The 14,104-nt window shown below is 40.4% G+C and overlaps 1 protein-coding gene across 7 annotated transcripts in view; it reads left to right on the forward strand.

The window, feature by feature from the left end:
- TAF1 (TATA-box binding protein associated factor 1) overlaps window positions 1-14,104 on the forward strand; it is a 125,628-nt gene that overhangs the window by 30,015 nt on the left and 81,509 nt on the right. For 6 of the 7 annotated variants that reach the window (XM_073227386.1, XM_073227384.1, XM_073227387.1 and 3 more), the window contains exons 19-23: window positions 2,033-2,182; window positions 2,366-2,485; window positions 2,761-2,936; window positions 3,559-3,737; window positions 13,791-14,004. In XM_073227386.1, coding sequence (XP_073083487.1) covers window positions 2,033-2,182; window positions 2,366-2,485; window positions 2,761-2,936; window positions 3,559-3,737; window positions 13,791-14,004 — 839 coding nt within the window. The remainder of the gene's footprint in view (window positions 1-2,032; window positions 2,183-2,365; window positions 2,486-2,760; window positions 2,937-3,558; window positions 3,738-13,790; window positions 14,005-14,104) is intronic. The other variant, XM_073227385.1, reaches the window with a different exon arrangement.

Below are 14,104 nucleotides of genomic sequence, written 5' to 3' on the forward strand. Positions count from 1 at the left end.
GGCCTGAAAGACTATCTCCTTCTCCAGATTGGGGAAGTTATCAGCAATTATCTCCTCAGAGACACTTTCTATTCCCTTTCCTCTCTCTTCTCTTTATGGTACCCCTATAATGTGTATATTGTTCTGTTTTGATTGTTCACACAGTTCTCTCAATATTCTTTCATTCTTAGAGATCCTTTTTTCTCTCTGTTCCTCAGCTTCTTTGTATTCTTCCTCTCTAGTTTCTGTTTCATTTATCGTCTCCTCCATCGTATCTAATCTTCTTTTAATACCCCCATTGGGCACTTCAATGATTATATCTCCGACCGGAATTCCCTCCTGAGTTCTTGAATATTTTTCTGTACCTCCATAAGCATGTTAATGATTTTTATTTTGAACTCTCTTTCAGGAAGATTCATGACGTCAGTGTCATTTAAGTGTTCCTGAGGAGTTGTGTTAATAATTTAAATTTCAACCAGGTTCCTTTGGCATTTCATATTTTTGTATGGGCCCCTCTTGTATCTAGAAGCACTATTGTCTGGAGCTGCTCAGCCCCTGAAGCAATGTTGGGTCGCAGGGGAGTGGTATGGGTGCCGGGGGGAGGAAAGAGCTGTTTCCTGCTTCCTGGCTACTATGCCTGTCTCCACTGTCTGAACCAGTGGGCCGAGCACACAGGTATAAGCCTCTATGCTTTGCATTTATAGTTGCTGTGAACAGATCTGCCAGGGTAGGGTTTGCCGGTTTGCAAGCCAGGTGGGGCTAGCCGGGAGAAAGGTGCAGTTGGGTGCGTATCACCAAGGGGTCCCTTGGAGGTGCGTAGCTGGCCAGGTAGCTGGAGCACCTAAAGATTGTGAAAGCTACCAACCTGCTGGGCAGAGTGCACCCGGACAATTTTGTCTACTTTCCTTTCTCCTGAGCAGTAAGTTCTGTGGAATACTTGCCCTTTTAGCAGCCCTTTTGCTAAGGACTTGTTAGGAATTCTCTCAGACTACCCAACTTTCTTTTGTCCCAGAGCTGCCAGATATCGATCCCTGCTTTCCACAAGCAGCTGGAATCTCAGTCTCTCCAGGAATTCTGTGTGTCGTAGCTTTCCAACCCCCTAATCATGAGAGTACCATGCAAGCACCATGGAATGTATCTGTGTGCTCCCAGAGTAGATCTCTCGAGTTAGGTATTCTGCAGTCTCAGCCCTCCACTTCCTTCTCACTCTGTTTCTCTTCCTTCCTGGCAGTGTGCTGGGGTTGGGGAAGGGCTTGGGTCCAGCCGGGCTACGGCTTTGGTACCTTACTCTGTTCTGTGAGGTTTATTTGTTTCACCAGGTTTATGCAGTTTGGCGCAGCCCTCCTTCCTGTTGCTCTTTCAGGATTAGTCATATTAATTACATTTTCGTATTGTATGTGGTTTTAGGAGGAAACCTCCATCTCACCTCTCATGCTGCCATCTTTAATCCTCTCCTCCTTGATCACTTTCTAGGTAATCATTTATAGTCTTGACTAGTCTGTATGGAGAAACACATTCCCTACTCTTAATTCCCTTGCTGTTTTGTGGGATTTCTAAAAGGTATTTAGGATTCCAGGAGAGAGAGGACAGACCATTTTGAGCAAACCAGTGGCAGAGGTGAAGTAGACTTTGATTTAGTGCTCCTGGGGTTGGGCTAGTGTTTTGTAAAGCATGATTTATCACCTAATTATGAAAATATGCATTCTAAAGAAGTAATTGGACAGTCAAATGCAGTTGTCAGTCTAACTTTTTGTGCATCACGAGAATGGGGGCAGCACCATCTCTGAGAACTCTCAGGGAAGCCCAACGAATATGGGAGTGAAGAATACCACTGTTCCACATATTCCTTCTTGTAATGGTTGAAATCTTAACTTCTATTTAATATCATGATTTAATTACCATGGGAAAGAAGAACAGGAAGCTCTGAGTCCTGCGCAGCTTTGTGTAACAATTGGTTTTTGTGGATAGTTTACAGAAGCATCTAACTTTCTATCATGGCTAGACATAGAGCAAATGTTCTCCATAACCCTTAGAATCTTTTTCTATACATCAGGTTCGCACAGCTCCTTGGAACACCACAAGGGCCTTCATTGCTGCCATGAAGGGCAAGTGTCTCCTAGAGGTGACTGGAGTGGCAGATCCCACAGGGTGTGGTGAAGGGTTCTCGTATGTGAAGATTCCAAACAAACCAACACAGCAGAAGGTGAGACTGTCTGAATTTCTGTAGGATGAGAATCAAGGAAGAAAGGAAGATTAAGGAGTGGTGATGAATAGGATGCATGATCTAGGAAGTAGTTAAGTTGACAGGATGATTTAAGTGGCTACTACAAGGAATTGAGCTCAACAGGATTCTTACCTGTTTTATTGTATTTTGTTTTTGAGGTAGGATGATAAGGAGCCTCAGCCAGTGAAGAAAACAGTGACAGGAACAGATGCAGATCTCCGTCGCCTCTCTCTGAAAAATGCCAAGCAACTTCTTCGTAAATTCGGCGTGCCTGAGGAAGAGGTGAGTGTGGAAGAGGAAAATGTAGAGGCTCCTAGGAGCTTTGCACAGGGAGGGAAGAGCTAGTAGGCAGATGTAAGAAACTGTCTGGAGGATTTTGTGGTGTAAGTTGTGGTGGCCTGGGTCTTGGATCCTTTTTCAGGGGTTAGTTCTAAAGCTTTCTGTTTAAAATATTTTGGGTGTTGTTTTTTTTGGTCTAGCTCTCTAACCATGTGTCTTGGTTTGCTCGTTGAAATCCCTGAACAATTGCTGTATGTGTGTGTCTGTCTCTCTTGTAGATTAAAAAGTTGTCCCGCTGGGAAGTGATTGATGTGGTACGCACAATGTCAACAGAACAGGCCCGCTCTGGAGAGGGACCCATGAGTAAATTTGCTCGTGGATCAAGGTTTTCTGTGGCTGAGCATCAAGAGCGTTACAAAGAGGAATGTCAGCGCATCTTTGACCTGCAGAACAAGTGTGTTTTAGTGCTGCAGAAAATCCAACCTGAATAAGTGGTCGAGTCCAAGACACTTCTTTATAATGGAGAAACCTAATTATGTTTTAGTCACACCTAATAATATAACTAGGTAGTAAGGTATATGGAGATTTCAGGATGGCATCTGTTCATATACTGCTAGAGTACCTACTTCATTCAAAGCAAATTGGCAAAGGTTTTGAATGGCAAGTGGTACTAGGTTTGAGCTCTGGGTTCCATGGCAACTTTTATGGCCTACTTGGGCCTAGCAACCATTACAGTGGTGATAGGGGACAGGAAGTTGTATGTTCTCTGAAGGCTTACTGTTGAGAGGATGGTAATGCCCTATTCAGAATGACTAATATATTGATGTGTTTCTCAGGCTCTCTCCAGGAATTCTGGAAGAGTTGTGCTATTTTGTATTTCAAACTTGCCTTGTTGACTAAATGTTTAGGAAAACTTGTAAAGCTTTTCTGTTAAGGGCCCCATGTCTTAGTGGATTTTGAGTATTGTTTTTAAGGCTGACTTCCCAATTTCCTACTGTAGCCTCAAACTGTTTCTTTAGCTCTTTGTAAACTTTTGTATTTCCCCTTAATTTAAAATTGTCTTTTTCTCTTTTTAGGGTTTTGTCATCAACTGAAGTCTTATCAACTGACACAGACAGCAGCTCAGCTGAAGACAGTGACTTTGAAGAAATGGGAAAGAACATCGAGAACATGTTGCAGAATAAGAAAACCAGTTCTCAGCTATCACGTGAACGGGAGGAGCAGGAGCGGAAGGAACTACAGCGGATGTTATTGGGTGAGGGTAGTGACTTCACAGACAAACGAGAAAGATAAAAAAGTATAAATAACTGCAAACTAATCACTGAGGCAATACTGGAGGCAGCAGATGTAGGGATGAGTGTAGAAAAATTATCTGTAGATGAGGTAAGAAAGATGACTGCAAACTGGTCTCTAGGTTGTGGGGCACAGATGGGGGAGATGCAATCAGTCCGCTGCTGTCTCTGCATCAGGCCTGGCCAAGCCAGGGCTCTAAGTGCTGTCCATCAAGTTAGCTTTCTGGGCATTCTTTGTAGAGGGTAAGAGTTTTTATTTTTAATACAGAATCTGGATGAATTTGGGGGTTGGTTCTTGAACCTCCTGCAATCAATATCTCAAACTCTGTGCAAATGTGCCTTTTCTGAGATATCCATGGCTTTCAGAAGATTTTCAGGAGTGAGCCCCTAGAAAGAGTTAAAAAACAACCAGACAGAAATGCAGAAGTTGAGGGTGAAGGGTGATAGTGGCCTGAAGTGGTGTGGGGTATATATGGACTTTGGAAATGAAAAGAGGAAAAAAAAAAACAAGCTGACTTTAAGATTTCTCTTTGGGCTTGTTAGGAAGATGGTGATACCATTGATTAAAGTAGCAAATTTCAATGAAAGAAGCAGGTTTAACATGGGGAGGTGTGGAGTTTGAAGTCCCCATACCACTACCTAGTGTAGATGGCAAGCAGGCAACTGAAAACTTGGATGTAGATACGGAGAGAGAATAAAGGCTGAAGATGAAGGTTTACATAACTGTTCTCATTCATAGTAGTCTTTTCCTTTGTTTCCTCCTGTTTGTAAAAGCTTTGTGTAATTTTGTTGTTTTGACTACTTTATAAAGATGTGATGAAGCCTCTTCACCAGTGTGGTCCTGGATCAGCTGTATCTACATTACAGGGGAGCTTGTTAGAAATGCAGAATCTCAGGGCTCACCACAAATCTACTGATCAGATTCTGTATTTTAACAAGATCCTCAGGTGATTCCTACTCATTCATAATTAAAGTTTGAGAAGGATACTCTCGACTTGCTTTTGTGGTACATGGGTACTTTTTTTTTTTATTAAGGTATCCTTGATATACAATCTTATGCTCAGGTTTCACATGAGCAACACTGTGGCTCCTACATTCCCCCATTAAGTCCCCACCACATGTCCCATTACAGTCACTGTCCATCAGCATAGTAAGATGCTATAGAGTAATTACTTGCCTTTTCTGTGCTATACTTCATTCCCCGTGCCCCCCACTACATTCGGTGCGCTAATCATAATGTCCCTTAATCCCCTTATCACTCCCTTTGCACCCACACTCCCCAGTCCCTTACTCTTTGGCAACTGTTAATCCATTGCTGTTTTGTTCCTTCAGTTTTTGCTTTGTTGTTATATTCCACAGATGAGTGAAATCATTTGGTACTTGTCTTCAGCTGGCTTATATCACTGAGCATATACCCTATAGGTCTGTCCATGTTGCAAATGGTAGGATTTGTTTTCTTCTTATGGCTGAATAATGTTCCATTGTGTATTTATACCACATCTTCTTTATCAATTTATATACTGATGGATGCTTAGTTTGCTTCTATTTCTTGGCTGTTGTAAAAAGTGCTGTGATAAACATCAGGGAGCATAGGCCTTTTTTATTTTTTATTTTTGTATCATTAATCTACAATTACATGAGGAACATTATGTTCACTAGACTCCACCCATCACCAAGTCCCCCCCCACAAACCCCATTACAGACACTGTCCATCAGCATAGTAAGATGCTGTAGAATCACTACTTGTCTTCTCTGTGTTGTACAGCCCTCCCTGTTGCAGCTCACCCACATTATACATGCTAATCATAATGCCCCCTTTCTTTTTCCATGCCCTTATCTCTCCCTTCCCACCCATCGTCCCCAGTCCCTTTCCCTTTGGGAACTGTTAGTCTGTTCTGGGGTTCTATGAGTCTGCTGCTGTTTTGCTCCTTCAGATTTCTTCTTTGTTCTTATACTCCACAGATGAGTGAAATCATCTGATACTTCTCTTTCTTTGCCTGGTTTATTTCACTGAGTATAATACCCTCTAGCTCCATCTATGTTGTTGCAAATGATAGCTTTGTTTTCTTCTTTTGACTGAATAATATTCCATTGTGTATATGTACCACATCTTCTTTATCCATTCATCTACTGATGGACACTTAGGTTGCTTCCATTTCTTGGCTATTATAAATATGGCTGCGATAAATATAGGGGTGCATATGTCTTTTTCAAACTGGGCTCCTGCATTCTTAGGGTAAATTCCTATAAGTGGAATTCCTGGGTCAAATGATATTTCTATTTTGAACTTTTTGAGGAACCTGCATACTGCTTTCCACAATGGTTGAACTAGTTTACATTCCCACCAGCAGTGTAGGAGGGTTCCCCCTTGTCCACAACCTTGCCAACATTTGTTGTTGTTTGTCTTTTGGATGGTGGTGATCCTTACTGGTGTGAGGTGATATCTCATTGTGGTTGTAATTTGCATTTCTCTGATTAGGGATGTGGAGCATCTTTTCATGTGTGTGTTGGCCATCTGAAATTCTTTGGAGAACTGTCTGTTCAGCTTCTCTGACCATTTTTTAAGTGGATTACTTGCTTTTTGTTTGTTGAGGTGGGTGAGCTTTTTTTTTTATTAGTTTTATTTTGGTATCATTAATCTACAATTACATGAAGGACATTATGTTTACTAGGCTCTCCTTTTCATCAAGTCCCCCCCACATACCCATTCACAGTCACTGTCCATCAACTAGTATGATGCTGTAAAATCACTAATTGTCTTCTCTGTGTTGCAAAGCCCTCCCCGTGCCCCCACACACACTATACATGTTAATTGTAATGCCCCCTTTCTTTCTTCCAGCCCTTATCCCTCCCTTCCCACCCATCCTCCCCAGTCCCTTTCCCTTTGGTAACTGTTAGTCCATTCTTGGGTTCTGTGCTTCTGCTGCTGTTTTGTTCCTTCAGTTTTCTTTTGTTCTTATACTCCACATATGAGTGAAATCATTTGGTACTTGTCTTTCTCTGCCTGGCTTATTTCACTGAGCATAATACCCTCTAGCTCCATCCATGTTGTTGCAAATAGTAGGATCTGTTTTTTTCTTATAGCTGAGTAATATTCCATTGTGTATATGTACCATGTCTTCTTTATCCATTCATCTACTGATGGACATTTAGGTTGCTTCCATATCTTGGCTATTGTAAATAGTGCAGCAATAAACATAGGGGTGCATCTGTCTTTTCAAACTGGAGTGCTGCATTCTTGGGGTAAATTCCTAGAAGTGGAATTCTTGGGTCAAATGGTATTTCTATTTTGAGCATTTTGAGGAACCTCCATACTACTTTCCACAATGGTTTAACTAATTTACATTCCCACCAGCAGTGTAGGAGGGTTCCCCTTTCTCCACAACCTCGCCAACATTTGTTGTTTTTTGTCTTTTGGATGGTAGCCATCCTTACCGGTGTAAGGTGATATCTCATTGTGGTTTTAATTTGCATTTATCTGATAACTAGCGATGTGGAACATCTTTTCATATGTCTGTTGGCCATCTGAATTTCTTCTTTAGAGAACTGTCTATTCAGCTCCTCTGCCCATTTTTTAATTGGATTATTTGCTTTTTGTTTGTTGAGGTGTGTGAGCTCTTTATATATTTTGGATGTCAATCCTTTATCGGATCTGTGATTTATGAATATATTCTCCCATACTGTAGGATGCCTTTTTGTTCTATTGGTGGTGTCCTTTGCTGTACAGAAGCTTTTCAGCTTGATATAGTCCCACTTGTTCATTTTTGCTTTTGTTTCCCTTGCCTGGGAGATATGTTCATGAAGAAGTTGCTCATGTTTATGTCCAAGAGATTTTTGCCTATGTTTTTTTCCAAGAGTTTTATGGTTTCATAACTTACATTCAGGTCTTTGATCCATTTTGAATTTACTTTTGTGTATGGGGTTAGAAAATGATCCAGTTTCATTCTCTTACATGTAGCTGTCTAGTTTTGCCAACATCAGCTGTTGAAGAGGCTGTCATTTCCCCATTGTATGTCCATGCTTCCTTTATCATATTTTAATTGACCATATATTTTTGGGTTAATATCTGGACTCTATTCTGTTCCACTGGATTGTGGGTCTGTTCTTGTACTAGTACCAAATTGTCTTAATTACTGTAGCTTTGTAGTAGAGCTTGAAGTTGGGAAGTGAGATTCCCCCTGCTTTATTCTTCCTTCTCAGGATTCCTTTGGCTATTCGGGGTCTTTTGTCATTCAATATGAATTTTAAAACTATTTGTTCCAGTTTGTTGAAGAATGCTGTTGGTATTTTGATAGGGATTGCAATGAATCTGTATATTGCTTTAAGCAGGATGGCCATTTTGACAATGTTAACTCTTCGTTGCCAAGAGCATGGGATGAGTTTCCATTTGTTACTGTCCTCTTTAGTTTCTCTTAAGAGTGTCTTATAGTTTTCAGGGTATAGGTCTTTCACTTCCTTGGTTAGGTTTATTTGTAGGTATTTTATTTTATTTTTGATGCAATTGTGAATGGAAATGTTTTCCTGATTTCTCTTTCTGCTAGTTCATCGTTAGTGTTTAGGAAAGCAACAGATTTCTGTGTATTAATTTTGTATCCTGCAACTTTGCTGAATTCAGGTATCTGTTCTAGTAGTTTTGGAGTGGAGTCTTTAGGGGTTTTTATGTACGATATCATGTCATCTGCAAATAGTGACAGTTGACTTCTTCTTTGTCAGTCTGGATGCCCTGTATTTCTTTGTTTTGTCTGATTGCTGTGGCTAGGACCTCCCGTACTATGTTGAATAACAGTTGTGAGAGTGGGCATCCCTGTCTCGTTCCCAATCTTAGAGGAAAAGCTTTCAGTTTCTCGCTGTTAAGTATGATGTTGTCTGTGGGTTTGTCATATATGGCCTTTTTTATGTTGAGGTACTTGCCCTCTATACCCGTTTTTTGGAGAGCTTTTATCATGAATGGCTGTTGAATTTTGTTGTTTGATTTTTCAGCATCTGTGGAGATTATCATGTGGTTTTTGTCCTTCTTTTTGTTGATGTGGTGGATGATGTTGATGGATTTTTGAATGTTGTACTCTCCTTTCTTCCCAGAGATGAATCCCACTTGATTATGGTGTATGATCCTCGTGATGTATTTTTGAATTCGGTTTGCTAATATTTTATTGAGTGTTTTTGGATCTATGTTCATTAGAGATATTGGTTTGTAATTTTCTTTTTTTGTGTGGTGTTTGCCTGGTTTTCGTATTAGAGTGATGCTGGCTTCATAGAATGGTTGGAAGTATTTCTTCCTCTTCTGTTTTTTTGGAAAACTTTAAGGAGTATGGGTATTATGTCTTCTCTATATGTCTGATAATATTCAGCACTTTATCCATCTGGCCCAGGGGTTTTGTTCTTGGGTAGTTTTTTGATTAGTGATTCAATTTTGTTGTTGGAATTTGGTCTGTTTAGGTTTTCTGTTTCTTCCTTTGTTCACCTTGGAAGGTTGTATTTTTCTAGGAAGGTGTCAATTTTCTCTAGGTTTACCAGCTTGTTAGCAGATAGATTCTCATAGTAATCTCTAATAATTCTTTGTATTTTTGGGGGGTCCTTCATGATTTTTCCTTTCTCATTTCTGATTCTGTTGATGTGTGTAGTTTCTCTTTTTCTCTTAGTAAATCTGGCTAGGGGTTTATCTATTTTGCTTATTTTCTCAGGGAACTAGCTCTTGGTTTCATTGAGTTTTTTCTATTGTTTTATTCTTCTCAATTTTATTTATTTTTTGTCTGATCTTTATTATGTCCCTCCTGCTGACTTTGGGCCTCATTTGTTCTTCTTTTTCCAGTTTCAATAATTGTCACTTTAGACCCGTCATTTGGGATTGTTCCTCCTTCTTTAAGTAGGACTGGATTGCTATATACTTTCCTCTTAGAAGTGCCTTTCTGTGTCCCACAGAAGTTGGGGCTTTGTGCTATTGTCTTTTTTCTCCATATATTGCTGGATCTCTGTTTTAATTTGCTCATTGATTCATTGATTATTTAGAAGCATGTTGTTAAGCCTCCTTGTGTTTGTGAGCCTTTTTGTTTTCTTTTACAATTTATTTCTAGTTTTATACCTTTGTTGTCTGAGAAACTGGTTTGTACAATTTCAATCTTTTTGAATATACCGAGGCTTCTTTTGTGGACTAGTATATGATCTATTCTTGAAAATGTTCCATGTGCACTTGAGATGAATGTGTATTCTGCTGCTTTTGGGCATAGAGTTCTGTCGATGTCTTTTAGGTCCGTCTGTTCTAATGTGTTGTTCAGTTCTCTCTCCTTACTTTTTTTCTGCCTGGTTCATCTCTGTTCAGAGCGAGTGGAGTGCTGTAAGTCTCCTAGAATGAATGCATTTTATTTCCCTCTTTAATTCTGTTAGTATTTGTTTCACATATGTATGTGCTGCTGTGTTTGGTGCACTGATATTTTTAATGCCTATATCTTCTCATTGGATTGACCCTTTTATCATTATGTCATGTGCTTCTTTTTCTCTTTTGACTTTCTTTGTTTTGAAGTCTATTTTTTCTGATATAAGTACTGCATCTCCTGCTTTTTTCTCCCTATTAGTTGCATGAAATGTCTTTTTCCATCCCTTCACTTTTAGTCTGTGTATATGTTTGTCTTTAATGTGAGTGTCTTGTAGGCAGCATATAGATGAGTCTTGTTGTTTTATCCATTCTGTGACTCTGTGTCTTTTTATTGGTGCATTCAGTCCATTTACATTAAGGGTAATTATCGATAGGTATGTACTTACTGCTATGGCATCCTTTAGATTAATGGTTATCAAAGGTTCAAGGTTAACCTCCTTCCTATCTAAGAGTCTAACTTAACTCACTTAATATGCTATTACAAACACAATCTAAAGGGTCTTTTGTTTTCCTCCTTGTTTGTCTTCCTCCATTCTTTATATATTAGGTATCATATTCTGTACTCTTTGGCTATCCATTGAATGACTTTGGACCTAGTCAATTAATTTTGCATTTGGTTAGTAATTAAGTGTTCTACTTTCTTTACTGTGGTTTTATTACCTCTGGTAACAACTATGAAACCTTAGGAACACTGCCATCTGTAGCAGTCACTCCAAAATACACTGTAGAGATGGTTTGTGGGAGGTAAATTCTCTCAGCTTTTGTTTTTGTGGAAATTATTTAATCCTTCCTTCAAATTTAAATGATAATCTTGCTGGATAAAGTATTCTTGGTTTGAGGCCCTTCTGCTTCATTGCATTAAATATATCATGCCACTCCCTTCTGGCTTGTAAGGTTTCTGCTGAGAACTCTGATGATAGCTTGATGGGCCTTTCTTTGTATGTGATCTTATTTCTTTGTCTGGCTGCTTTTAGTAGTCTGTCCTTATCCTTGATCTTTGACATTTTACTTACTATATGTCTTGGTATTGTCTTCTTTGGGTCCCTTGTGCTGGGAGATCTGTGCACCTCCATGGCCTGAGAGACTATCTCCTTACCCAGATTGGGGAAGTTTTCAGCAATTACCTCCTCAAGACAGTTACTATCCCTTTTTCTCTCTCTTCTTCTGGTACCCCTATAAGGCAAGTATTGTTCCGTTTGGATTGGTCACACAGTTGTCTTTATATTCTTTCATTCTTAAGGATCCTTTTTTCTCTCTGTGCCTCAGTTTTTTTGTATTCCTCTTCTCTAGATTCTTATTCATTTATTGTCTCCTCCACTGTATCTAAACTGCTTTTAATAGCTTCCACTGTGGTTGTCAACTATTGCGTCTCCGACCGGAATTCATTCCTGAGATCTTGAATATTTTTCTGTACCTCCATGAGCATGTCAATGATTTTTATTTTGAAATCCGTTGCGGGAAGATTCATGAGGTCGATGTCATTTAAATCTTTGTTAGGTGTTGTCTTTATAATTTTACTTGGAACCAGGTTCCTTTGGTGTTACATATTTGTATATGGCGGTCTCTAGTGCCCAGAAGCTCTACTGTCTGGAGCTGCTCAGTCCCTGAAGCAGTATCAGGGGTTGCAGGGGACTGGTATTATTGCCTAGGCGGAGGAAAGAGCTTTTTCCTGCTTCCCGGCTGCTATGCCTGTCTCCGCTGCCTGAACCAGTGGGCCGAGCACACAGGTATAAGTGACTATGCTTTGCGTTTGTAGTTGCTGTAAACAGATCTCCCTATTACTGGCCTAACGCCTGAGTAGGGCTTGCCAGTTTGTGAGTCAGGTGGGGCTGGCTGGGAGAAAGACGCAGTTGGGTGCATATCACCAAGGGGGTCCTTGGTGGTGTGTTGCCGGCCAGGAAGCTGGAGCACCTAAAGATTGTGAAAGCTCCCAACCTGCTGGGCAGAGTACACCTGGACAATTTTGTCTACTTTCCTTTCTCCTGAGCAGTAATCTCTGTGCAATACTTGCCCCTTTAGCAGCACTCTTGCTAAGGGCTTCCTTGTTAGGAAGTCTCTCAGACTGCCCGCCTTTCTTTTGTCACCGAGCAGCTGAGTAAGAATCCCTGCTTTCCACAAGCAGCTGGAATCTCAGTCTCTCCAGGAATTCTGCCTGTCTTAGCTTTCCAACCTCCTAATCACGGGAGTACCATGCAAGCACCATGAAATGTAGGTTTGTGCTCACAGAGCAGATCTCTCGAGTTAGGTATTCAGCAGTACCAGGCCTCCATTCCCTCCCTGCTCCATTTCTCTTCTTCCTGCCAGTGAGGAGGGGTGGGGTAAGGGTCTGGGTCCCGCTGGGCCAGTTTTGGTACATTATCCTGTTCCGGGATGTCTGCTCTTTTCTCCAGTTGTATGCAGTCTGGCGTAATCCTGTTTCCTGTTGGTCTTTCAGGATTTGTTGTATTTATTATATGCGGTTTTAGTAGGAATCCTCTGTCTCACCTCTCACCCCGCCATCTTTAATCCTCCTTCCTGATGTTCTTTCGAGAAGTGTTAGTTCAGATACTTTGCCCGTTTTTTAATCGGGTTAGTTGCTTTTTGGGTGTTAAGGCATGTGGGTTCTTTATATATTTTGGATGTTAACTCCTTGTCTCATACGTCATTTATGAATATATTCTCCCATACTGTAGGATGCCTTTTTGTTCTACTGATGGTGTCCTTTGCTGTACAGAAGCTTTTTAGTTTGAAGTACTCCTGCTTGTTCATTTTTGCTTTTGTTTCCCTTGCCTGAAGAGATGTGGTCATACAAAAGTTACTCATGTTTATATTCAAGAGAGTTTTGCTTATGTTTTTGTCCAAGAGTTTTATGGTTTCATGACTTACATTCAGGTCTTTGATCCATTCAAGTTTACTTTTGTGCATGGAGTCAGACAGTAACCCAGTTTCATTCTTTTACATATGGCTGTCCAGTTTTGCCAACAGCAGTTGTTGAAGAGGCTGTCATTTCCCTATTGTATGCCCATGGCTCCTTTATCATATATTAATTGGCCATATATGTGTGGGTTTATATCTGAGCTCTCTGTTCTAGTCTATTGATCTATGGTTCTGTTTTTGTGTCAGTAGCAGATTGTCTTGATGACTTTGGCTTTGTAGTAGAGCTTGAAGTTGGGGAGCGTAATCCACCCTGCTTTATTCTTCCTTCGAAGGATTACTTTGGATATTTGGTTTATTTTGTGGTTCCATATGAATTTTAGAAGTATTCGGTCTAGTTCACTGAAAAATGCTGTCAGTATTTTGATAGGGATTTCATTGAATCTGGGTACTTTTCTTTAATGTGATCATCAGCTGTTCCTGCTTTGACTTTTCTCTTGTGCTATTCAGAGGAATGAGAATACACCTCTTACTGCTCTGTCCCCTATAATAACATGTAGTTTTTGGAGAACTTTTTATATCTTGTACTTATAAAAACAGGAACATTGGTGGTGGTAAAAAGAAGTCATGAAAAGACAAATTAATGTATTTGGGGGATCTGGTGGTGACTTTGGTTCTTTCTGTAGAACCATGGTTTTGTGGCATGTTGAGCTTCAGTGTCTCTGCCCAATCCCAAGAAAATGGCTCTTTGAGTCATACGGGTTGTTTTTCGAAATCTTTTTCTGCCTTGCAGCAGCAGGCTCAGCAGCAGCAGGTAACAATCACAGAGATGATGACACAGCTTCTGTGACTAGCCTGAACTCTTCTGCCACTGGCCGTTGTCTCAAGATTTATCGCACATTTCGAGATGAAGAAGGGAAAGAGTATGTTCGCTGTGAGACAGTTAGAAAGCCAGCTGTCATTGATGCCTATGTGCGCATACGGAACACAAAAGATGAGGAATTCATGTGAGTTTAATTCACTAGTGTGGCGTGATAAGGAGAATGAGAAGAATGGTCAGGAATTGGGGTAAGGGTCGGTGCTTGAGTTTTAGAAACTGGTTTCTGT

This window comes from Manis javanica, chromosome X (assembly GCF_040802235.1).
Source record: "Manis javanica isolate MJ-LG chromosome X, MJ_LKY, whole genome shotgun sequence".
NCBI lineage: Eukaryota > Metazoa > Chordata > Mammalia > Pholidota > Manidae > Manis > Manis javanica.